This window comes from Equus asinus, chromosome 7, assembly GCF_041296235.1.
Source record: "Equus asinus isolate D_3611 breed Donkey chromosome 7, EquAss-T2T_v2, whole genome shotgun sequence".
In the NCBI taxonomy this organism is placed as follows: Eukaryota; Metazoa; Chordata; class Mammalia; order Perissodactyla; family Equidae; genus Equus; species Equus asinus.
In genome coordinates, this window is record NC_091796.1 from 70,246,980 (window position 1) to 70,273,354 (window position 26,375).

The 26,375-nt window shown below is 36.8% G+C and overlaps 1 protein-coding gene across 5 annotated transcripts in view; it reads left to right on the top strand.

Moving 5' to 3' along the window:
- LRRC9 (leucine rich repeat containing 9) overlaps positions 1 to 26,375 on the top strand; it is a 115,044-nt gene that overhangs the window by 66,775 nt on the left and 21,894 nt on the right. For 4 of the 5 annotated variants that reach the window (XR_006530143.2, XM_044773679.2, XM_044773683.2 and 1 more), the window contains 10 exons: positions 1,538 to 1,729; positions 3,141 to 3,266; positions 5,459 to 5,593; positions 6,878 to 7,055; positions 9,149 to 9,369; positions 10,731 to 10,853; positions 18,437 to 18,567; positions 20,585 to 20,693; positions 21,402 to 21,541; positions 24,691 to 24,827. Coding sequence is in view for 4 of the 5 variants with exons in the window: in XM_044773679.2 (XP_044629614.2) it covers positions 1,538 to 1,729; positions 3,141 to 3,266; positions 5,459 to 5,593; positions 6,878 to 7,055; positions 9,149 to 9,369; positions 10,731 to 10,853; positions 18,437 to 18,567; positions 20,585 to 20,693; positions 21,402 to 21,541; positions 24,691 to 24,827 (1,492 nt within the window). In the remaining variant the exon portion in view is untranslated. The remainder of the gene's footprint in view (positions 1 to 1,537; positions 1,730 to 3,140; positions 3,267 to 5,458; positions 5,594 to 6,877; positions 7,056 to 9,148; positions 9,370 to 10,730; positions 10,854 to 18,436; positions 18,568 to 20,584; positions 20,694 to 21,401; positions 21,542 to 24,690; positions 24,828 to 26,375) is intronic. The other variant, XM_070513710.1, reaches the window with a different exon arrangement.

Genomic DNA, 26,375 nt, shown 5'->3' on the forward strand with positions numbered 1-26,375 from the left:
TGACAGCTTTTGTTCTGTTTTACTATGCTTACTTAGGAGAATAAAAAGTCAGTAACACTATTTGGTTTTCAGAAATTTGTTTAGATTTAAATACTCTGTACATTCAACATGTGAAACCTGAACCTCTATAACGGGTGCTCTTCCAACAATAGGAACTATGCATTTTCAAGCAGTCACTAACTCTTTGCTGAACTCGAACAGTTGTTTGAATTAAGTTGTAAAGAAATAAAGTTCATTTTTAACCTATAGTAATATTAATTTTTATTGTAAAAAATATGTTGCAAAATATCTGCTTAACGTTCTCTTTATCTCCTCCTTGTTCTGGGTCTGAGTAGTATACACCTTAAAAGAAAATTTTATTTGCAACAAATAGAAGTAACAAATTAAAGTCTTAACGACTTCTTACAAATAAGTAGATGACAATCTGACTAGATAAATCTCCAAAGACAAGAAATACAATAAACAAAAAAAGAAATTTATAGATAGCTACTGTAAACACATGGAAAGATACTCAACTTCACTGGTAACAAACAATGTAAATTAAAATAAGGTATGGGTATTGGTGGGCATTTAAGGAAATGAACATTCTCAAATTCTACTGTTGGAAGAAAAAATTGGTACAAACTTCTTGAAAACTGTTTGGCAGTATTTATCAAGAGTCTTAACAATACAGAATTCTTTAAAACCAGTAATCCCATTTCTAAAAAACTGTTCTGAAAAAATTCAGTCTCAATTAAAATATTGCATTCATGGATGTTTGTTGAAACGTTACCAATAATTAGAAGCAAGGTAAATGTCTCTAATAAAATGTTTAAGACAATCTCAATAATTCACTTATTAGAATATTATGCAATCATGCAAAATCATTTTGAAGAATATTTAAGGGTGTGTGAATATGTTAAAAGGATACAAAATTCTATATAATATGCTCTGTTTTACATAAGAAGAAATATATGTGCATATAATAAAAAACGTCTTCAGTGTTTTTTTCTGAGCAGTAACATTATATAAGCTTTCTATTTTTAAAATTTTTATTTATTTACTATATTTTTCAAATTTCCAATAAAAGTGTTATTTTAATGATTTTTAAAAATTATTATTAAAAATAATACACTTTTATAAAAGAAAAGTATAGAATAAGTTTAGTTTCTACCTCTGAAGATGGACTTTTTTTAACCAGGCTATGGGTTCAAGGGTATAAACCAGAAGCCTAGATATTAATAAGTGTAATTCCTTGTTTGTTGGGGACAAATTATCTTGCCAGTTTCTCTTTGCCTTCTCTTCTATGAAAACAAACACTGCCACTCTATGTTACAAGAGTGAAGTGAGAATTAAGAGAGAATGACTAAAATAAAATACCTGTAACTCTTTAGGAGAATACACACATTGATACCGTTATTGCAGTATACTTACTGTTTAGGTTTTCTTTGAGGATTGCCAAAAAGTGTGTAAAGTACCTAGAGAATCACAGAGAAAAGAACTATGTAAATACCAACCATGATCCATTCAGCACCACTTCTGTTTGTCTGCGTTGCAGTATAACCTTGAATATTTGGATGCAAGCCATAACCATGTGATAACCCTGGAGGGGTTTAGAGGACTGATGAAACTGAAGCACTTAGACTTGAGCTGGAATCAACTGAAAAAATCTGGCGATGAAATAAATATGTTATGCAAACACACCACGAGCCTTCTCACTCTTGATATTCGACATAATCCATGGCAAAAGGTATGCAACAGACATGTTTATTAAAAAAGTAGGCATTCAATTTTATTTCAAAGCCATTTTCACTACTATTGAATAGTAGCCAGAAATAGGCAAACTATCTTTGTTTTACTAGAATTCCTTTAAGTATTTCATAAGTTGAATTTAGTGTAGTGATCATATGAGTCAAACATTACTATAAAAAAGGCTGTTATTTCCTATCAGATTTTTTTTGTAACCTCGAACAGTTTGAGAGTGTTATGGCTTTAACGCTGTTAGATGTCACTGCCATGCAAACCTTTGGAGAGTTTATGTAGCTCAGTGTGCTGGAACCCTAACGGAGTGAAGCGTAGGAACAGGAATAATAGAACACAGTGAGAGAAACACGCCAGTAAAGGGGGAACAAATTTGTCACCTCCCCTGATAAACCTGAACTATAAAGTCTTATGTTCTGTTATTAAAGGAAATTTGATTGAACACTTTTTCTCTCATCACAAAAATATGTAAATTCATGCTAAGAAATGTCAGTATTTGATGATTATATTTAAGGGTATCTCCAAGTATTTAAAATAAGCCCCAAGTTTATAATTTCAAGAATCCTCCTTTCCTTGCCTTTCAAAAATGTACATAAGACTACATTCAACTTTTTTTTTGAGGAAGATAACCCCTGAGCTGACATCTGCTGCCAATCATCCTCTTTTTGCTGAGGAGGATTGGCCCTGAGCTAACATCTCTGCCCATCTTCCTCTACTTTATATGTGAGATGCCTGCCACAGCATGGCCTGATGAGCGGTGCATAGGTCCACACCCAAGATCCAAACCAGCAAACCCCAGGCTGACAAAACAGAGTGCATGAACTTAACCACTATACCACCGGGCCAGCCCCAGACTGTGTTCAACATTTTAAAAAGGGACTTAAGCATGATTGGTTCTATAAAGCTGGCCATATTACTATGTTTATATTGTTGTATTTCTTCTTTTTTGCACGGTAAAATTGAAGGATATTTTTCTTTTGCCAAAGCAGACTTCCTGAATGATCACGGTACAGCTGTCTCCCTGTTGCCAAATTAGATGTCAGGGCCAAAGCCCCATCCTGAATCACATGGGCTGACTAGAACAGCTGATGTAGACAAACAGAAGGCTCTGCCGTTGTCCTCTGAACACTTTTCACCAGTCATTTCTCAACAGCTTACGAGATTTCCCCCTTCATACGAGCAGAAACATCCACCTTCAAACAAAACAGATTAGTTCTTAAATATAATTTAATTTCAACTATTATTTAAAGAATTAAGTTAAGCTTTTATTTTTAGATATATATAATAAAGTAGGAGATGCATAATTTGAATTATATGGGACAGAATGAAAAAGCACTCCTTTCCATGCCGTAATGTGTGTAGTATTTTATAAAAATTAACTTTTTGTTATTTTTCCCAAGCCAGCCACATTAAGGCTGAGTGTTATTGGCAGATTAAGGACTCTCACTCATTTAGATGGACTCCTCATTTCTGAAGAAGAAGCAACAGCAGCCATGAAATTTATTACTGGAACAAAGATTACTCAGGTTGGATTTTACTGTTTAATACTTTTTGTGCTGCTTTGAATATACAAATAATATTGTCCATACTCTTGTTTTGTTATTAAGATTTTGTATTCTCTCTTAGCATGCTAATAAAAAAGCAATTAATATATAACAATCATATCGCTTGAATGTTTTTTCCTGTTTAAATGTATCCCCTTTAAATGCCAACTGGATGTGTGCATTCCCACCCCTGCACACTACCCCAAAAACACCTCTAGGGTAACTGGTTTTTCCTGATCTTGCCTGAACTCTTCAGAGTCCTTTCTAGAGCCTACATGAAAATAAGCAACTTTCTGTGGATAGGGTAAGCCTAGAGGCGTTGAGAAAGCATTTAGTGAATTATCTATCTAGTATTGCTATTACACGTGTCTGGCTGAAAAAAACAAAATCTACTGACTTGGGGGAGGAGAAATACCTGCATTATCCAGATTTAAAATACTATACTTTGGCCAAAGTACCTTCAACATCCTAAATATCTCCACTTTAGTTACCTAGCTATTTCCTTTTTGTGGGGTATTTGAATATTAAATCCTTAAACAATGTAATGTTTAATTTTGGATCTATTCAGGCTGAAGGAAAGAAATTTTTTTGTTGATAAAAATACAATTAACACCTGAAGGAGAGTTGGGGATCTACCCTCCCAGGAATCAAGACTTACGAAAATCCTTTGAGACAATGTGGAATTGGCACAGAGTTAAATAGACCAATATAACAAAACATAAATACTCAATATAGACCCACACATACATGGAAACTTGATAACTATCAGCTGCCTTTACAGATCAGGGAGGCTGGGCAAAGGCACTGGGACAAGTGCATTAAGGACTTCACTGTAAAAGTCAAAACAAAAACTATTTTAGAAGAAAAGATCAGAGATTATCATTATGACCTTGAATTAGGGAAGAATTTATTATGAAAGAAACAAAGAGCATAAACTATAACAGATTGGTTTGTCTACTTTAAAATTAATACATCTCTTCCTCAAAGGGCTCACCATAAAGAAAGTGAAAAGACAAGCTGCGTTCCAGGAAAGGAAATTTGCAGCACATCTAACTGACAACAGATATTCTGTATATATCCAGAACTTATCAGGAAAAAGACAACCAATCAAACAGAAAAATGGGCAAAAGATTTCAATAGACACTTCACTGGAGAGGAAATCAGAACAGCCAAATAACAGGAAAAGATGCTCCCCTTTATGAGTATTCAAGAAAATGAACATTAAAATGCAATGATCTACCAGTTTACAGCCACCAATTAGCAAACATTTTAAAGCCTGACGGTATCAAGTTTTAGCAAACATTTGAAGTAAAGCTTACAATTGGTACAACCACTTTGGAAAACAATTTGGCATCATCTAGTAAAGCTGAATATATACATACCCTACAACCCAGCAGGTTGTATACACTCTAAACAAACTCTTGCATGTGTGCACCAGGAGTCACACACAAGAATATTCATGACAGCAATTGTTTATAATAGCAAAAAACTGAAATAAGCCCCAGTGTTCATCGACAGGAGAATTGATAAGGAAATACTACATAGCAATGGCGTGTGAATGAGATACAGCTACATGCAGCAGCACAGATGAATCTCATGAACATAATGCGAAGCAAAACAGCAAGTCCTAGAAGAATACATACATATTATTTCAGTTTACATAAAGTTCAGATGTGTGCAAGACTAAATGATATATTGTCTGTGGACACAAACACAGGTCTATAAAGAAAGTGAGTGAATGGTAGGCACGAAATTTGAGATCAGCGATTGCTTCTCAGGGGATCGATTGAGTCACTTGAGATGAGAGCTGACTTCTGAGGGGAAGGAGAGGAAGAGGATTAGGACCAGGCACACAGGGAGCTTGTAGGGTAGTGGCAATATTCTAGCTCTTAAACTGGCTTCGTGGGTGGATTAAATGAGTGTTTGTATTACAGTAATCCTTTCACAATTTTAAAATACTATTTTGTAATGATTAATTATCTGTTAAAACAGAAAAAAGTGAAATATACAACAAAATATATCTAGATATTGAAAACATTTTAAGGCAAAGAAAATGTCATATTTTAACATTATTCATTGGGCCACTCACATAGGAAACAATACTTTTAACTGTATATAAATGAACCTACTATATGCTATTTCCTTTATTCATCATGTCTTTTTTGTTTTATTAGTTATCTCTCTTACAGCATTCTAGTACTAAAGAGGAGAGACCACGAATACTCAGTATATGGCCTTCTGCCAAAATTCTGACACAGAGTTCAAAGTTAGGACCACATTCACGTCTGAGTGGAAACTGGTACTTGAAGGTAAAGGCTAATTCTATTAAATCTAATACAAAAGTTTCATTTCAATTGATTTTTAGTCAGCTTTGGTCTGTGTATCATAAAGAGGGCCTTACCTTACAGAGAGGTAAGGGGCAGAAAATCGGAAGAGCCGAATTAAAATTAAATAAGGTCAAGTGGTGAATTGTTCTGTCATGGCCATGGCGGTGGGGACTGGACAGCGGTCACCATAGAATTGGAGATTTAGGATAAACGTACACTATAAAACCAAAGGGTAGATTCTGATAATATGGCAAAAGAAGCAAGCAAGGGGCTGGCCCCGTGGCCCAGTGGTTAAGTTCCCGCGCTCCGCTGCAGGCGGCCCAGTGTTTCGTTGGTTCGAATCCTGGGTGCAGACATGGCGCTGTTCATCAAACCACGCTGAGGCACCATCCCACATGCCACAACTAGAAGGACCTGCAACAAAGAATATACAACTATGTACTGGGGGCCTTGGGGAGAAAAAGGAAAAAATAAAAATCTTAAAAAAAACCAAAAGAAGCAAGCAAACTTTAAAGTTCAGAGGCAGAGATCAAGCCAAAAATTTGGGTGACAGGTAAAAGGGATCAAGAATCCTAGCAAAGGACTGGGGGAACTGGTCTGAATTCAGCCAAGGGAAGGGAAAGGGCAGGAGCACCAGCAGCTTCTTGCTGCATAAAGCACCCTTATACCTCTTGCCAAAAATAGAAACTGGATTAAGAGAAACTGACCCTTGAAAATGGAAGGTATTAGTGGCATTGTTTTTATTATGGGATATATACAGATATTTAGCTGTGATGCAGGCCCGGTGACAGCCTTGGCTGACCCCACGGGGAGTTATGGAATTAGAATGGCCCTTTAAATTTGTCCCAAGTTTGGCTGAGATGGCCAGGCCTTTGTATCCCTCCATCATTGGATGTGGGCCAGCCTGGGAAGGAGTGTGACCTCGGGCAGGGCGGCTCCCTGCAGCTGAGGCCGTCCCTGAAGGGGCTGACAGGAAAGGCCTTCTGCCGACAGCGCTCCCAGCAGCTGGGCCAATCCTCCCACTACAGTGGGAATCTGACTGGCACAGCTCAGTGTCCATAATACCATATAAGTCCCTCTTGGAGTTATAATCTTGTCAAGTTTTACTTTTTTGTAAACTAAGAGCTTCACAAGATCTTTAGTTCCTGAAGGAATTCCTTTGATGTTACTTACCACATTTGAATTGTTTCATTAGCGTTTTTATCTCATAACATCAAATTTATTGATGAGATTCAGAAGTAACATATAATGTGAATTATTCTACAGATAACTGCCTTAAATTTAGATGGGCAACATCTCTTTGAAATCACAAACTTAGAAAAATTAGAAAATTTGAAGTGGGCATCATTCAGCAACAATAATCTCACTAAAATAGAAGGCCTGGAATCCTGTGTTAACTTGGAAGAGCTCACATTAGATGGAAACTGCATCTCAAAGCTAGAAGGTAAAGTATTTGAGGATTCGAAAGTCTTTAAAATATGAATGTCTAATTAACAAGAGCAAAAAATGAGTGACACAGGATAGAATTTCTGAAGTGCAAGATCTCTAGAGAAGTTCCAAGAAGATTTGGGGCAGAGTATTCTAAACACCTGTTAGTGGGATCTGTGACGAGCTACTATACATAATGGGCCCAGCTAGCTGACTTTCACCTCCTCCACCTTTCCTCTCCTCTCCTCTGTGCCAGAGTTTACCATCTATTACCAAACCTAGCATATTACAAACCGAACATTAATTAATGTCTGTGGAGTTGAATAAATGAATGAATGAGGTGTGCTTTTGAAAAAGATAAAGTATCCCAGTTCATTTTTCAAAATATAGAATGAACGTTATATTTGGAAATTTGAAGACTTTAACAAAAACGAAATTTTATTTCCTAAAGGTTCAAACTCAAATGTACTACACAACATTTTCCATGGATCCACATACAAGTACATTTAAGTAGCTTTACCAATGTCTGAGTATGCGCACACACACGAACATACATACCTATCTGGGTATAGAATATTTCAGGCTGTGCATTTTGGTAACAGGGTTGTCTTGTCAAGGAGAGAAAGTAAGAACTGAAAATTGTGGCTGGGAAAAAGACTTAATTTATACTGTATTCACTTTTGTTGACCTTAAAGAAATAGACAGCCAGTTATTTCTCCAGCAAAAATGGGTTTACTCAGGCAGCAAAGAATCGCGGTTCTGGGTCTGCAGCCATGGTGAGCCACATGCAAATCCCCTGCAACAAGGGAAGAGAAACTCTTTTACAGAAGGAAGTGGAAGTTGGGAAGGCTATTGCAAGCAAAGAGTCCATTGGAAGGGACTGGGAGTTCCAAGTCTAGTGGCTTTTAGTTGGCTGAGCTGTGACAGTCTCTCATTGGCTGAGCTGCTGCTGAGCCAGAAGAGGAAGTCTTTCTTCTTCCCGTTGGGCTCTGCAATTGTAGTAAGGGCATAAGAGCTCCCTCTTCTGGCTTCCTGGCTCCATTTTAAGTGAGGTTTCTGTTTACTAATTTTCACTTTTGAATTGTTGGATTATTTTTAGCATCTGTATGTACTACCTTTTTCATAAAATAGAAAATTTTATTTCAAAAAGTACATATGCAAAAGCGAGTATTAAATATTTTTAAAAACAGCATGTGCAATGTAAAAACACTTGTATACTTTATCATAATGGCTGTTAACAATATGTTTGTAACTTGCCCTAGATCAATTACCCTTCAGCATTCCATAGTCCCCTGTTAAAGACGGTATGGAAGGGGAGCATGGCTAAAATTTATTGAGGACCAATTATTTGCCAAAAGCTATAACTGACATTCCCTTTAATTCCATAACCCCTTAGAAGTAGATTTCAGTATGTCCATGTCTAAGGATGAGGCTCAGAGGTTACATAATTTACATAATTCCCCTGTGGTCCCAAATCTAGTGGTGATACATTTGAAACCAACTCTGACTCCAAAGTTCTTATCTTTCAGCTGAACCAGCCTACCCACAGCTATAAAGTGCCTACAGTACGTAGCATACGTAGGGGTTGGATTGTGCTGAGAAGTGGCATTTTCTAAAGTTCTGTCTTAGAGTACTTTTAAGCACACAAAGGTAGAATTAGGCTAAATGGTCCTTTGTAATACAAATGATGCCACAATGAGGAATACTTTCCAGAGTGTTGCACTCTAGTTCCACACCCTGCATGTTTTCAAATGGGGGCTGGTGATTATTCTGAGCTTTGTGTAGAGCTTTATGTTATTGTGATGGTGAAAATCTTAATTATATCATTTGAATGTTTGAAAGCAAAATTCAGTATTTCCTACATAGTACCTTCCCTTAACGCCTAAGAGGAGAGAGTCTGCTTAGAAATCCAAAATTGGAATTTAGTAACTGAGACGTTATACACATTATAGCCTTCTTAAACAAAAGGAAAAACACTGGTGATTAATCCTATAGAATCTGTAAAGCTACTTGAACTTAGAAAAAGAGAAACAGTAAAACGACCAGCCACTTATTTTTTAAATTAACCTTTCAGTGCCATCTGAATCTTGAATTTCCTTATTTTTCTAGGTATTTCCAAGCTAACTAAATTAACCCGCCTCAGCATAAATAATAATCTTCTCACTGGTTTGGAAAAGCATACGTTTGATAACATGCTTCATCTTCACTCCCTTTCTCTTGAGAACAACAGAATCACTTCACTGAGTGGTTTACAGAAAGCTTTCACTCTGATTGAATTGTACATAAGCAACAACTATATTGCCCTCAATCAGGAGATCTACAATTTAAAGGTGATTATCTGGGGTAATAATGTTTCTGTTTTTTTAAATATTCATTGTTTCTTTATACTGTGCAGTTAATGCACATTCACTGTATAGAGTTTGGAAAACAAAAATATAAAGAACAAAATAAAAATCAAGAATAACAAGGTTTATTAAAATGTATTTGCATTCAATTTATGTACACATGCAAACATATATATGTGTAAGCAAATGTCCCCAAGTTGATAACCTCCTGGGTAAATTTTTTTAGTACTCAAGTAAAATAACCCAAGCTCCTTCCTTCCTAACTAGCGCCTTCCTCAGTGTTTCCAGAGATTCTCCAACTTGGTTGGGGAGTAAAATTCCTTCACTTTTCCTGTTCTCAGAGCAGTTCTTGATTACCTCTCCATTACTTACTGGTGGCTCCAACTCTTTCTGGTCGACTATGCCCAGCTTCGCTCTCTTCAATTCTCCCCAAGAAACCTGTAATTCAAGGATACTGTATAACACACTTTACTGAATGTTTGAATAAAATGGAAGTTTTCTACAGCACAGAATAGGAATTCACTTCAAATGTAATGTGCGACTTCCTTGTTTCTAGGGTTCAATGGCCATTTTCTACCACTGAGACTCTCACAATGGCCTCTTTCCTTTTGCTGATACCACATTGCCAGGACTTTGTCTCCTACCGAAAACTCACGTCCAACTCCTGTCTCCCCTTGTGTTCAGCCTTCTCCCCATCCTACTCCCAATAGAACTACTTCCGGAGCTGCAGGGGCAACCTAGTCAATGACAGCAGAAACAAAGTAAACCATTTTACCCTAAGATGCAGCGGAGCTTTACTCTTTCTTGTCTTGACCTCTCTTATCTGTATCTGTTCAGCACCCTTCCTGCACAACTAAGGCACATGAAAATGTCTTGTCTAGAAGAAAGCACGTTTTCCCTTAAGATGAAGTCTGCTAATCTCTCAGAAGGCAGAGGCACTTCAGCTTTATCCCTCATCAGAAGGCAGTGTTTTTCATTCCTGTTATATCTGTATAAACACATGCATACTATTTAATAGGCCATTATTCCATAAATAAAGTATATTGTTTTAAACTTAGCAAGGTTCCCTCCAAGTTTTTACCACTGATGTATAACACATTTAGCATCAGCATCCTAAAACAGGTTCTGATCATATAACATAGACCACTGAAAGATTGTATGAAATGGACCTTAATGGTCTGAAAGGGTAGCCCTAGCACTAAAAAGAACACTTAAAAGCACTCAAATCACTAGGAAATGATAGAGTAATTCAAATATTAAAATTCAAGGATGGTTAAACTCTTAAGGGGAAAAAAACCTTGCTAGAGTGCTGTAGCACTTTAAATGTATGTGTTTTCATTACCCAGGGTTTATGCAACCTGGTCATTTTAGACATGTATGGAAACATTATTGTATGGAATCAAGAAAATTACCGGTTCTTTGTAATATTTCACCTTCCAGAACTTAAAGCTTTGGATGGAATCTCAATCGTAAGTTGTTTTTGACTCATAGCATTTGGTCTAAGCTACACATTCAGATATGTGTAGGCCATAATCATTTGAACATTGCTTTATCACTAGTATGATACCCAAATTTACTATGCTTGTTAAATCTGGTCTCCTAAGCACATTTTACTTCTAGGTTTTAAAATTTTCTCCTCTGGCCAATTCTTAATTGTCTAAATTGAGGTGGCAGGGGAGGGAAGATGCTGCCTACATTTGCACCCACTGAATTCAATGACTGAAAAAAACAGCACGATCTCACGGGACAGGATAGAAAAAACTGCTCTGGAGCCCTTCTATCCTCTTGGGCCTAAAAACAGATTCCTATTTCCTGGAAAAATACAGCTGTTAATATTTAAGAAAATTATATTTGAACTAACAAATGGTATGTCAACATTATTAGTAAACTGCAAAGAAAGATAACACAGAACATAGGACTGAATATGCAAGCAGTGCTTGGGAACCTGGATTCTGTAACAAGCAAGTTCGTGCAGGGCTCCTGTTTCTACCTCACAGGGTAAGTTCGTGACGAATGTTGAAGGATAAAAAGGTTCCCTGTGTAACATTGTCTAGCTCCTGTCAGACAATAAAACTCATCAAATTTTCTAGAAAATTGAGAGTTCACGATTATTTAGGGCTTTGAGGTGCTCTGAGAAGGTTACTAATTCTAGCGCCACTTTTTTGAGGACCCTCCTCAGAATGGAGAATCAAGAGCGTTCTCCCCCCAACACAGACGAATTCCCTAGAATCTTGTACTCTAGGTTTTATTTCGATGTTGGCTTTCACTGAGGGATGTTTTTTAAATAGTCTTATGAAACTAGTACTGCATTTGCTCTAATGATGTTGTTGAGGATCTTATCCTTCCTGGGTCTCTGTGCCCGCATTTGAAGGACCAGATGACAAAGTGCCTTTAGAAATAAGTGTGGGAAAACTTTTTCCTCTAAGGAAAAGTTATGTTCTGCTCACTGACAATGAGTACATATTTAGCTATTTTCACTTTGACTGCCTAAAATCTCAGGGCCAAATTTATAGTTCAATAACAGAAACCCTGTGGGACTTTTGGTCTGTCTGTCCTTATCCCCAGTTTTGATCCATTCTAATATATCTTTCTTGGTCTTGATCTTCACTGTTTATTATTTGCATTTTACTATTTGATTATATGTGCTTCCTGTAAGCTGCCACCAATTCTTTGTGGAATGAGGCAGAATATAAATATATAAATTAATAATGGGGCATGAAGACTAGACTGTAATTTAGACTTTAATTGAGAGGTAATGGGAAGGCATTAAAAATTTTTGAGTAGAGGGATGACATATTGAAAACTATGTGCTAGGAAGTTTAATCGAACAGTGGTGTTTACAGTGATAGATGGAAGACCTATAGGAGGCTATAAGAACAGTCTACATGTGAGCAGGACCAGCCCCATGGCGGAGTGGTTAAGTTTGTGTGCTCCACTTTGGCGGCCCAGGGTTTCGCCGGTTCGAATCCTGGGTACAGACATGGCATCGCTTGTCAGGCCACGCTGAGGCGGCCCCCCACGTGCCACAACTAGAAGGACCCACAACTGAAATATCCAACTATGTACCAGGGGCATTTGGGGGAGAAAAAGCAAAAAAAAAAAAAAAGGATTGGCAACAGTTGTTAGCTCAGGTGCCAATCTTTAAAAAAAAAAAAAAAAAGAATAAACCAAGGGGAAGTGACTTTAAAAATGAAGAGCCGAAAGATATGAGAAATACTGGGGAGAATTGACAGATCTTGGCAACCAATTGGATTTGAAGGACAAGGAAAGGGAAGAGTAGAAGATGTCTACAGGGTTTGAGTCTATGCCAATAGGAGATATCATAACAGATATGAATATAGGAAGACAAGTTGTTTTCAGGAATAAGATTAGTGTTGGACACACTGAGTTTTATGTAACAGTGGATCTTCTGACTGGAGATTTCAAGCAAGCAGTTGAAAACACAAGAATAAATTTAGATATGGGAATTTAATTTACATTTGTTTAGATTTGGAAGTAATTTGAAGAAAGTTGATAGTTAAAACCAAAAGCATATGTAAGACTGTTTAAGGAAAGAGAATAGAGAAGTGAAGAAATCTAAGTGAGGCTTTAATACTTCCATTTAGGAAATGTAAAGAGGAAGATAAGCTGCAAAAAGTAGGTGCAGAGGGACAAAGAAGAGCAGTATAATCCTAGAGTGTTTGAGATGCAAACAGACACGGACCTTAGAAATTACATGGTCCAAATCTTTTATTTTATGGATGAGCACAGAGAACTCCAGAGAATTTGTATGACTTATTCCAAGTGGCATGACTCTTTAATGGTAAAGCATGGACAGCTGAGCCTCACTCTCTGTCCAAGGCTCTATGGACATAAAATCACACTGCCTTCTTTGGAGTGGGTGTGGGAACCAAGGGGCGACATGACTATGAAGAGCCAAAGAGCAGTCTGGGTAGTTGTGTTTTTGTTTAAACCCTCCTTCTACATACTTCTATTTTTAAAACATTATTTTTACAGAAAAAGTACAGAAAAAGATTGCCAACCCCTGATTTAGAAGGACACTAATCAAATGCTATTTTTATGATTATGAAAAATAGAAAAGCAGTGGTATTCCTAAGGCTGAATTAGTATGTTTTTTAAACTTATTTTGAGATTGTCTCATTCAGGGTCAACTAGAAAGACATAACTAGTAGGAGATAGATGTGTGTATGTGTGTGAGTGTATGTATATGTATATAGATATGTACATTAAGATATGTACATTATGAGGGCCGGCCCCATGGCCAAGTGGCTAAGTTCACATGCTCTGCTTCAGTGACCCAGGGTTTTGCTGGTTGAGATCCTGGGCATGGACATGGTGCCTCTCATCAAGCCATGCTGAGGTGATGTCCCACATAGCAGAGCCAGAAGGACCTACAACTAGAATATACAACTATGTGCTGGGGGGCTTTGAGGAGAAGAAGAAGAAGATGGAAAAAAAAAAAAAAGATTGGCAACAGATGTTAGCTCAGGTGCCAATCTTAAAAAAGAGAGAGAGAGAGATTACAAGGAATACTGAACAATTGTGGGGGCTGCCTGAGCAAGTCTGAAATCTACTGGGCAGACCATTAGGAAGGAAAGATTACGGGCAGGCTGGAGCTCACAGTCATGAACCAAAGCCGTTGTCCGTAGGTGAATTTCTTCTGTCTTTCAGGAAAGTCTCAGCTCAGCTTTTAAGGTCTTTCAGTTGCTTCAATCAGGCCTACCCAGTTTATCTAAGATGATCTCTATATTGAAAATCAGTGAATTAGGAGCTTTAGTTTTACCTGCAAAATTCCTTCACAGCAACACCTCGATTAATGTTTGATAGAATAACTGGCCACCGTAGCTTCATTTCCTTTGCAGCTCTGTTGTTTGGTGCATAAACATTTAGGCTTTTTATGTCTCTTAGTAGATCAAACCTTTCATTTGTATGTAATGTCCCTCTCTGACCCTGGTAATTTCCCTTGCATTGATGTCCATTTTTTCCAGATATTAATATAGCCACTTCTCCTTTTTTTTGATTAACGTTTGTGTGATATATCTTTTGCCATGCTTTCATTTTCAGCCAGCATATATTATTATATTTGAAATGAGTTTCTTGTTGACAGCATATAGTTGGGTCATGTTCTTTTCTCCACTGTCAGTTTCTGTCTTTTAAACGGTGAGTGTAGACCATTTCCATTTAAGCAATTACTGACATGTTAGTGACTGTCTGCTATTTTATTTTTTGTTTTCTGTTTGTTTCCTCCGTTTATCTTTCTTTTTTTTTTCAGAAAGAGGAAGCTTCCTGTGAGCTACTTGAACATTTTATAGAGTTCTATTTTGATTTATGTATAGTGTTTTTTAGTATATCTCTTTATATAGATTTTTTCTAGTGGTTGCTCTAGGTGTTACATTCCATATACATAACTTACTATACTCTACTAGTGTTGACATTTTTACCAGTTTGAGTGAAGTATTAGAAATCTTAATTTCTTTTAAGTCTCTTTCTCCTCTCCTATTTATAATTGTCTTAAATATTTCCTCTCTATATATTGAGAACCACATCAGACAATATTATAATTTTTTACTTCAACTGATCAAATATAATTTAGAAAACTTAAGAGGAAAAGGAAAGTCTATTGTATTCATATCTTTCCAATGTTCTTTCTTCTTTCCTGGTATTCCAAGATTCTTCCTTTTTGTTTCCGTTTCAAGAACTTTCTTTACCCATTCTTTTAAGGTAGGTCTGCTGTTGACAAATTTGCTTAGTTTTCCTTCATCTGAGAATGTCTTAATTTCCTCTCCATTTCTGAATGATATTTTCTCTGGATATAGGGTTCTGGGTTGACAATTCTTTTCCATGGTTTCTCATCAGAAACATTCTCTAAATGAGAACCGCAAGATCTCTGGTTTCCATGGTTTCTGGTGAGAAATCTGCTGTAATTCAAATTGTTTTTCTCTTATATGTAAGATTTCATTTCTCTCTCACTGCTTTCAAGATTTTTTCTGTCTTTAGTTTTCAGAAACTTGATTATGATTATGATTATGTGTATTTGACATGAATTTTTGGGGAGTTTTCTTCTTTGGGGGTTTGCTAAGCTTTTTGATTCTATAGACTTATGTCTTTTGTCAAGAATGGAAATTTTCAGCCATTGTTTCTTCCAATACTTTTTCAGGCCCACTCTATTTCTCCCCTCATTCTAAGAATCTAATGATACTAATGCTAAATCTTTTGTTATAGTCCCACATGTCTAGGATATGGTCTATCTTGGTAAGGTGAGGCTCATTTTTTTAAAAGTCTGTTTTCTGTCTTTTGTTCAGATTGGATCATTTCTATTGTTCAGTATTCAAGTTCATTGATTCTTTTGTCTGTTCTCTCTGTTTTGCTGTTGAGCCCTCCATTTTATTTGTTTGGTTACATTATTTTTCACTTCTCAGATTTCCATTTGGTTCTTCTTTATTTCTTCTATTTTTTGGCTGACACTTTTATTTCTTTGCTGAGAGTTTCTGCTTTTCATTTTTTTCAAGCGTGTTCATAATTGCTCATTGAAGCATTTTTGTGATGGGTATTTTAAAATCCTTGTCAGATAATTATAACATCGGTGTCATTTCAGTGTTGTGTTTGTTGATTGTTTTTTCACATTCAAGTTGAGTTTTCCTGATTCTTGGTATGCTAGATATTTTTATTCTGGACATTTTGGGTATTATGTCCTAGACTGTGGATCTTATTTAAGTCTTCTGTTTTAGCAAGCCTCCCTTGACACTGCCCCAGTAAGGAGATGGGACTGTCAAATGGGAGGTAGTTGTCCAAGTTCCCCGACTTGGCCTCTGTTGACAACCTGGAGGTGTGTGCTTCATTAACTGCTAGGCTAGGATAGGAGCTCATGTTCCCCATACATCTCCACTGACTCATCCTGACTGAGAAGGGCAGAAGTGCCTCATTAATGCTCCAAAGACACATTGTGGCTCCCCCTGTGGTATCTAGTAACACTTCTGTGTGGGAGTGCATTAGTGCTGGGAGAGGATAAAGGTCCGGGCTCCCCACTCAGCATGCGGACAGTGGAGGGGTGCTTTATGAAAGCTGGGCAAGGGTGGAAGTCTGTACTTCCATTCCTCTTTTACTGGTGGAGATGGGGCCACAATTTATTCCGTGGTGTTTGACTGAAGTAGAGCCATTATTGTCTAAAGGTTTTCTCTCTTGCTAGACTTCCCCTTTTCTAGTCTTTTGACTAAAAAGAGCAGGCTTTTCTGTGGACTTTTTTTTCTCTTGTTGGCATTTCTGTTTCTGGCTTCTCTGCCCCTAGTCCAGCATATCTGTGACCAAAAAAAACCCAGGCCTAGAGGAAAAACCCCCCTGCTGTATGTTTCCTTTACCCTCACACTACTACCACACTCACACTTCTATCCCCAACATCAAGCAATTCTCCGACACCAGTTGGGTGTCCTAGAAGTCAACTGGATTTTAACACTATCTACCTGGAGCTAGCAGCAGATCCCCAGACTAAAAGCTCAGTCCCACAATACTGTCCCTGCCCCCACTTCAGACTCCCATCAGTAAGACCAGATTATCACCTGTTCTTCTGACTAAACAGCTATGAAGAGGAGGTTCCCTTGACTTCCTACTTGAGTTTGATTAATTTGCTAGAGCAGCTCACAGAATTCAGGAATACATTTACTTTCTAGATTGCTGGTTTATTTTAAAAGGATATAACTCAGGAATAGCCAGATGGAAGAGATGCATAGGGCAAGGCATGGGAAGGAGCACAGAGCTTCCATGCTCTCTCTGAGCACACCACTCTCCCAGCACCTCCACGTGTTCATCAACCCAGAAGCTCTGAACCCACTTCTTTTGGGTTTATGGAGGCTTCACTACATAGGCATGATTGATTAAATCATTGGCCACTGATGACCGCTTCAACCTCCAGCCCTTCTCCACTCCCTGGAGTTCAGGGGATGGGACCAAAAGTTTCCATCCTCTGATCTTGGTTGGTTCCCCTGGCAACCAGCCCCATCCTCTGGGACTTTCCAAAAGTCACCTCATTAACATAAACTCAGGTGTGGGTAAAAGGTGCTTTTTATGGCTCTGGAGCTATTTCAGGAACCAATGACAAAAGACTAAATATTATTACAAAAGATGTCCCTATGGCTCTTATATAGGAAATTACCAGGGTTTTAGGAGCTATGTGCCAGGAACAGTGAACGAAGACCAAATATCTATTTCTTATTAGAAATCACAATATCATAGTCTGTTCTAGTTCTTTTATAGCACTCTGAGCATTTGCATTTACCACTGGGTAAGCAAAACCCAGTCCAGAGTCAGTATCTATCCCTGTCAAGATCCATTTGTAGCTCCCCAGGGCTACCAGCATCACTCTGACTTGCCAGCTATGTTCAGGGCATTCCCACCAGGGAAATCTGCCACATAGCCATCTGCAGTCTCTCTCTCTTTTGCTGGCAGACAGAACAGTTTTTATTGTCATTTTGTGTCTCAGAGGGTACAAGAGGAATGTGTCTAGATTCACTCTATCTCTGCATTGCTGTAGACCCCAATGCCCACCTATTTCATAGACCTCAGGTGGCCACCATAAGTGAGCATACAAGGATATGTGCTTGTCGATTTCAATCACCTTCCAAACCCAGAAGGGAGTTCTGATGGGCATCGACGTGTCCTACTTTAATATACCCCTCAGATTTCCAGAGGACCATGCCCCATATGGGCATCCCTTTAATAGGCCACGTTTCCATTGCCCTCCTGCCTGATCATATGGCCAGGCCAGCAACAGTGGATGAAGCCTAAATATATTTTTCTTACTATAAATCACAATAACACAGCAGGGAACTCACACAATGTCATTCCTCAGGTCTCAAGGTCCCTAGCTGGTCTGTCTTCCTCTCTGCACCTTTCAGTCACCTTATGTTTATTATATATATACTGTGCACTGGATTTAGCTGTACTTAGTAGGAGGAATAGGGAGAAATTAGTTCACCCATTTTGACCTGAAACCAAAGAATTAATGTCATTTAGTCATCTGTAAGAGAGGACATCACTTTATAAATGTCCTCATATATAGGAATCACCAGAGACTGAGTGTGCAAAAGATTTGTTTGGTGGCAGACTTACTTCTGACATGATTGCAGAACGACAAGGACATTCAAACTTCACCCAAATGCAAGAACTAAATTGGACTTCATCATCCATCAGGTACAATCATTTTATTATATGCTATTTGACATTGTATTAAATACATAATTATCGTTTTTCTAAGGTTTATAATTTATACATCTTATCAAAATATAACCAATAATTTAAAAAATCATCGACCCTACTTCAAAATCTCATGACAACTTTACCACCCTTTGAAATGCATTAATAATTGTTATTGTCACCACTATGATTAAAAATGTCATCAATCTCTTTCTAAGACCTTATAGTTCTCTTTTCCTTTATAATCAAGCTTTTAAAATTAGAGCATATGACGTTTGCTCCTCACATCATATCACTCTAATTCATTGCAGTCTGGCCTCTGACACGACCATTGCTCTGGTGCTGTTCTCATGGATGTCATCACGGTCCTCCTGGCTAAGAAGTCCTTTTGTCCCCTCTCTTTTTCTTATTCTTCGCTCTTCACAGGCAGACATCTTTAGTCATAGTTTTGATTTATGAGGACAACCCCCAAATTTAGCCCAAACCTAGGCCCCTCACTTGAATATTCAGTTGCTCTCTAGATGGCATCTAGGAGACAACATCCACCTGTTGTTGCTCAAGCCAAAAATCTAGGAGTCATTCCTCTCCTTCCTTTGTCCTCCCGTTTTAATTAATCATCACATTCTACAAAGTCTATGTCTTAAATATGTCTCACAATTCCCTTCTTCTTTCCATAGTCACCGCCATTGGCCTCGATCAGGAAATGAGCTATTTTAGAAACTCTCTTGATCTTTTTGATTTTTGTCTTCCCTACAAATCTATCTATTATCCATACTGCCTTCTAAGATGCAAGTTTTATGAGATCACTTCCCTTCTGAACATTGTTCAGTGGCTTTCCATTGTCTACAGAATAAAATTTTAAATCCCTTTGTATGGCATAGAAGACCCTTTAATTAACTGTCTGTTTTTATCTCTTGTAATCCTTGCCTTTACTGCCCTATAACTCTTTATGCTCCAGAAATTTTAAAATATTCTAGTTCCTTAATCTCAATCACAAAGTGCTGTGTCATCTTTCTGCCTTTGCTTTTGCCTCTTCCGCTGTCTGGAACTCTTTCTTTCTAATTTTCCTGACAAATGCCTATAAATTCTCCAAGTCTCATTTTAAGATCTTTATCACCTGTAAAGTCATTCCTGACTCCCCCAAATAGGTTTTTCTTTCTCTAAAATGCCATTACACCTGACTGTATTATAGCACTTTTCCTCTTTTATTTTAGTTTCTCTGGATCCCATTTCTTGAAAGCAGAGACACTATCATTTCATATTTGTTGTAGCCCTTCCAAAGATATTGTCACACTTAAGAATTATTCATGAAAATACATTGAATGAATGAATGGCTTATTAATTGATAAAAGTATGTTATAATTGTAACTTCAAGGTTTAGGATTTGTTTTAAGAAATGGTTAGGGTAATGTGACTTAGCTTTATGCTCTTCTCTATCATGGCTCAAAGGAAGATAGAACAGTTGTAAAACTATGGACTAGGAATCAAGCATTCTGTTCATTTACCAAAAACATCCTTACAAGGTAGAACACCATAAAAGTTTCTGGGAGATCCCACAGAAAACTTTTTTCAAAGACTTTACCTGCTTTCTCATTTTCTTTCCCATCCCTAACTCCTTCCTGGCATTTCCGAAATAACCTATTTCACATATATTCTCTGCAGCTTACAACCTGAAAATCTTGAGTTACCATATCAACTTCACTATTATTTCATGAATTTATAAAGAAATTGGAGATGTTTATTTTAAAATTTTCTTTTATGATAGTCCTATGTTTATGTAGAAATGGAGGTTTTTTTAAAAGCAATCAAACTCTATGTTATTTTCTTACATATTTTCCCAACAAAAATATGTATTTATTGGATCTTTTGACCCATACATTTTACATCAGCAATTCTTTTTCATAGCATTTGTCAGATGAGGTTTTTTTTTAATGTCTTTGGGGTTGTACATGATTGATTCACTTATATAATTTCCTATTAAAATTATAACTGTATTTACTTTGTCTAAATTCAGAACTGTGGATTTGATTCCAGTTGACCAATTTAGAAATGTGTCTAGTGTGAATCTACAGAACAATAATCTTACTTCATTCAGTGGATTAATCTATCTGCCTAATGTGAAGGTGAGTAACTCACAAATTTTCTTTTTTTCTTTCAAGATTTTCGGTGCAAGTTATAATTTGCTTTACTTTGGATCAAAATGTATTTTCATGTTGTTAAGAAGAGAAATTATTCCCAAAGTTTTTTCTTCACCAAACACGAAAAAGGATTACCTCCCAAAGTTGGTTGATCTCAGTTTTATGCAATTGTCTTCTAAGCAGTAAATCTTACTCTGCAGTGGGAGACACGATGGAATGCTGCCTCCACCAGGAGGGGTGTGGAACGAAGTTGGAGGACACTGGTTTTCAAAGCAGCCTCACCGCCTCCTGTGCCATGGTGTTGGCTGAGCCATCTACTAAGGCCTTTTAAGCATAGTAAAATAGTGATCACACCGACTAGAGAGTTATTTCATTTACATCAGGCTTCGAGACTCAGGAGTGCAGTCTGAGAAAGCTGAGCAGCTTTCTAGGATCTCCATTATTTTGTCTGAAATGTTGTCATTTCCCAGCATGTCAGATAATAAAAAACACATTCAAAGCCAAATCCAGACAGTTTGGGATATAAAAATTTATGTCATTTAACACTGATATATTATTAAATTATGTCATACAGTCCAAACTTTATCCATACCATTTTAATAGTCTTTAGGATGTTGATAATCTCAAATCAAAGATAGATATACAGCAGCATTCATCTTTTAATGTCTGATTAATAAGCTCTTCTTTCTGTAGGTCTTATGCCTCAACTATAATCATATTGAATCCATCATGCCCAGACTGAAGCCGCAGACGCACCTGACCAGCAGACAGCTGCTCCACCAGAAGGTGTCTTCAAGCGGCTACGGACAGCAAGGAGCTGCAAAAATAAACAGGTGCTAGTCTTTCTTCTACAGTTATCAATAATTTTGTTTAGGACTTTAAAAAGCAGTTAATCACATTAGTGATAGCAGTAACATACATTTAGCTTATTTTAATACTTATTTAATAACTACATGCCAAAAATAAACTTCACAAGTAAGAAGATACTCAAAATTCTCCTTTGTCAATGCTTTTTCTCTGCTTCCTTCATTTCATACTCATATTGTAAAAAACAGAAAAAAGAAAAAACCTTGTACATTTAATGACCTTGGTTGTTTTTTTTTATTTTCTTAAAGATTGGCACCTGAGCTAACATCCGTTGCCAATCTTCTTCTTTTTTTTTTTTTCTTCTCCCCAAAGCCCCCTAGTACATAGTTGTATATTCTAGTTGTAGGTCCTTCTGGTTGTGCTATGTGGGATGCCACCTCAGCATGGCCTGATGAGCGGTGCCATGTCCACGCCCAGGATCGGAACTGGTGAAACACTGGACCGCCGAAGTGGAGCAGGCGAACTTAACCACTCGGCCATGGGGCGGCCCGCTTGGTTTTGTTTTTTTTTTTTTTAATTGAGATACAATTCACACACAATACCACTCACCTTCTGTGTTCAATTCAGTGATTAGTATATTCACAAAGTTGTGCAACCATTACCACCATCTAATTCCAAAGCCTTTTCATCACTCCACAAAAGAATCTCTCACCTGGTAGCAAGGACTTGCGTTTGTTTTGACCTTCATTTTGTTTTTGTTTCTAAGTCCTTATCTGGTCTCTTCATGCCCCAGCATCAACTGAAAAGATACTTTGTGAAGAAGATGAGGACATACCTCCCACTTTCCTACACATTTTTGGCAGAGCCTAAAGATATTTATTTTTGGATATTTGGGATATATATAACTCTCTCCAAGTCAGAATACTTTCCTTCCAGTTTTCCCAATGAAGAGCATTCCTTGTGTTTTTATCACCTTCATTGAAGTATAATTTAATAAAATAAAACTCACCAATTTAAGTGTACAATTGAATGAATTTTGACAAATGTGTTCAGTCATATAACCATTACCACAGTCAAGGTACAGACTGTTCCCATCCCCCAAACTTTCCATATATCTCTTTGCAGTCCCCTGCCCCAACACTGTGGCCCTTTGCAACAACCACTGATCTGCTTTCTATCACCATAGTTTTGCTTTTTTTTAGAATTTCCTAGGACTAGAATCATTGTAGTCGGTAGTCTTTTGTGTCTGGCTTCTTTCATGTAGCATAATTCTTTTGAGATTCATCTACATTATTGCAAGTGTCAGTAATTCATTTCATTTTATTGCTGAGTAGTATTCCATTATATAGATTATATGACAAGTTATTTATCCATTTATCATTGATGAACATTGGGGTTGTTTCCACTTTGATTATTTTGATGAAAGCTGCTATGAACATTTCATTTATACACATCCTTTACATTGAGGACCATTCGTATCTTTTTAACAGCCTTATTGAAGTACGGTTTACCTAGCATATCGACTAATTTTAAGTATATAATTTTTGCTAAATGTATAGAGTTGTGCTTCTATTACCACAACATAGTTTTAGAACATTTGCATCATACATTGAAAAGATCCCTCATATCAATTCGCAGTCAATTCCCTTTCCCACCTCTAGCTCCAGGAAACCACTAATCCACATTCTACGGAGCTGTGTTTTTCAGACATTTCATATAATATGTGGTCTTTTGCATCTGATTTCTTAAGCTCAGCATAATGTTTTTGAGGTTCACCCACAGTACAGCATGTGTTAGTAGTTCATTCTTTTTTATTGCTGAATATGTTGGGTATTCCATTGTATGGATGTGCCACATTATGTTTATCCATTCACCAGTTGATGGACATTTGGGTTCTTTCCGCTTTGGGGCTAGTGTGAGTAATGCTGCTGTAAACATTTGTGCAGAAGTATTTGTGTGCAGTTATGTTTTCATTTCTCTTGGGTCGATATCTAAGAGTGAAACTGATGGGTCATATGGTAATTTGATGTTTAACTTGTTAAACAACTGCCAAACTGTTTTCAAAGTGATTGCACCATTTTACATTACCAAGAACAGTTTATGAGGGTTCTCATTTCTCCCCATCCTCACCAACACTTGCTATTGTCTGTCTTTTTGATTACAGCCATTCTAGTGGATTTGAAGTAGTATCTCGTTATGGTTTTAATTTGCGTTTCCTTCATAACTAATGTTACTGAGCAACTTTTCATATACTTATTAGCCATTATTATATCTCCTTTGGTGAACTGTCTGTTTATATGTTTGCTTATTTTTTAATTAAGTTGTTTGGCTTTTTATTATTGAGTTCTTTAAATATTCTGGATATAAGCCCTTTATCAAGTAAATGATTTACAAATATTTTTTCTCAATCTGTGGTTTGTCTTTTTATTTTCTTAAATTGTACCTTTTAAAGGAATTTTAATTTTGGTAAAGTCCAATTTATCAATTTTTCTCTTACAGATTGTGATTTTGGTGTTGTACCTAAGAATTATTTGCCTAACCTGAGGTCACAAAGATTTTTCTCATATGTTTTCTTCAAAAAGTTTTGTGTTTTTTCTCTTACATTTAGATCTGTGATCCATTTTGAGATAATTTCTGTGTATGTTGCGAGGTAAAATATGAAATCTAATTCGTCCTTTTGCGTGATGATTGATCTGTCCATTCCATTGATCCTATTCCTATTCCATTGATCTATGTGTCTGTCCTTTTGACAGTACCAGAGCTGTCTGATTACTGCAGTTTTATAATAAATTTTGAAATCAGGGATGGTAAGCCCTCCAGCTTTGTTCTTTTTAAAGATTGTTTTGGATATTCTGGGTTCTTTGCATTTCCTTATTAACTTTAGGATAGATGGTTATTTTCTGGGGGAAAAGGAAAAAGCCTGCTGGGCATTTGATAGAGATTGCATTGAATCTATTGATCAGTTTGGGGAGGAATGCCATTTTAGTAATTGTGAGTCTTCTAATCCATGAACATGGAATATCTCTCCACTTATTTAGTTCTTTAATTTATCTCAGCAATGTTTTGTAGTTTTCTCTGTATACATTTTGACCTTCTTTTGTATTTATTCTGAAGTATTTTATTCTTTGTTATACTGTTATGAGTTTATGGGCTCAAACTTGCATGTGTGTTTCAGAGATACAATGAGCAGTGAAAATTTGCCTCCAATAATGCACAGTTTAGAAGTTCTTCATTTGGGCTACAATGGAATTTGTAATTTAATTCAGCTACAACTTAACAGACTAAGAAATTTAAAATTCCTCTTTCTACAGGGTGAGTAGCAACACTGCTAACATGTAAGTCTTTATTATTAAAACCTGATGTGATTATTATCCTGTTTTGATAAGCGAATACAAGCTTCATTTGCTTAAAACAGATTCATTGACAAAAATATTTTAGTTATGGGTTTTTCTTGGGTTATTTACATATATAATGTAAATGCAGTATTTTAGGGCTATAGAATATTGCATTCTAGGGCAATATTCAACAACCCTAGAAAATGCAATATTCTAGGGCTATGTACAGTATTACATCATAATTTACTTTTATATCATATCAATTTTAAAAGCAATAGAAAGTAACCAGTGAATCATTCACAAGTACTTATTAAGCCCAGAATTGTGCTAAGTACTAAGAAAGATACAGAAATACAATATTGTTGTAATTATATATAATTGAGATCCTTGCTCTAACGTAGTTTAAGATCTATCTGTGGAGATATACTGAAACAAAGATGAACTAAGTTCTGACCATATATTACCAGCTTAAGTACAATAGAAGTTTAGAGAAAAGAGAAATTGGAACATTAACCCCTCTACAAACCTAGGACTCTTTGAAAGACTGATAGAATTTAGACTGAAGGTGAACACGACTGAGAGCTTTGCAAGTAGAGAGGAGGAGAAGAGTCACAAGGGCACGTCTGTGGTGTCTATGGGCTAATGCTTGCAAAGGGACCAACCGATGAAACCAGAGTACCCAGGTCTCTGAGAGAATTATAAAGCCTCTAAACATGATCAATTTGATAGAGAAGGCTCATTTTGCAGTTGAAAATAGGTAGGAATTATAAATTTTTAGAAAAGTGGTATGAGAAAACAGAGTTTGGAATATTAGCTTAACGATAATTATTTAATGACATAAAAGAAAGATTGGGAGATTCATCAGTGAGACGTGGGGCAATATCGGTATAATTGACCTGAGTATAGTAACTTTCTTCTGAAAGACAGGCTTTCCTAGACCATATTTAAAAATTTTTAATTCGTCTTTTTGCTATCAAAGGTGCTTGTGAGTTAGGTTAAGAACATGGAGACTTAGCCTTAAAAGAACAAGAAACTGAGCACAACAATGACAGATCTTTTAAAAGATACATTGACATTCAAAAAGGCAGACAATCTAATCCTTGAAGGTCTATTTTAATCTAATAATATAAAAGGAGAGTGTGTTCTGTTGCCATCGCTAGCGTGGCAAATCAGAGTGGGGCAGACTTATGCAGGAAGTGAGGCAGTTTACTCTGGCAATAGTGGCTGCCTTTTATTGAATCATTGGGCAAGGTGTTTGTCTATACAGATTATCTCATTCAACCTTCACAGCGACCCAACGTGCTAAGGAATTTTCTATACATTTTACAAAAAAAGAAATTGAATTTCAGTGGAGTTAAATAATTTACCTAAATTTGCCCCAGTGAGTGGTATGGTACGGAGTCAAACACAGCTCTTTATGACTCCAGAGCACGTGCATTTTCTGTCCAGCACAAATGACATAAGAAGGACCTGGGCTAGAGTGGTGTCAGTGGGAAGGGCGAGTAAGAGGTGATTCCAAAATGTA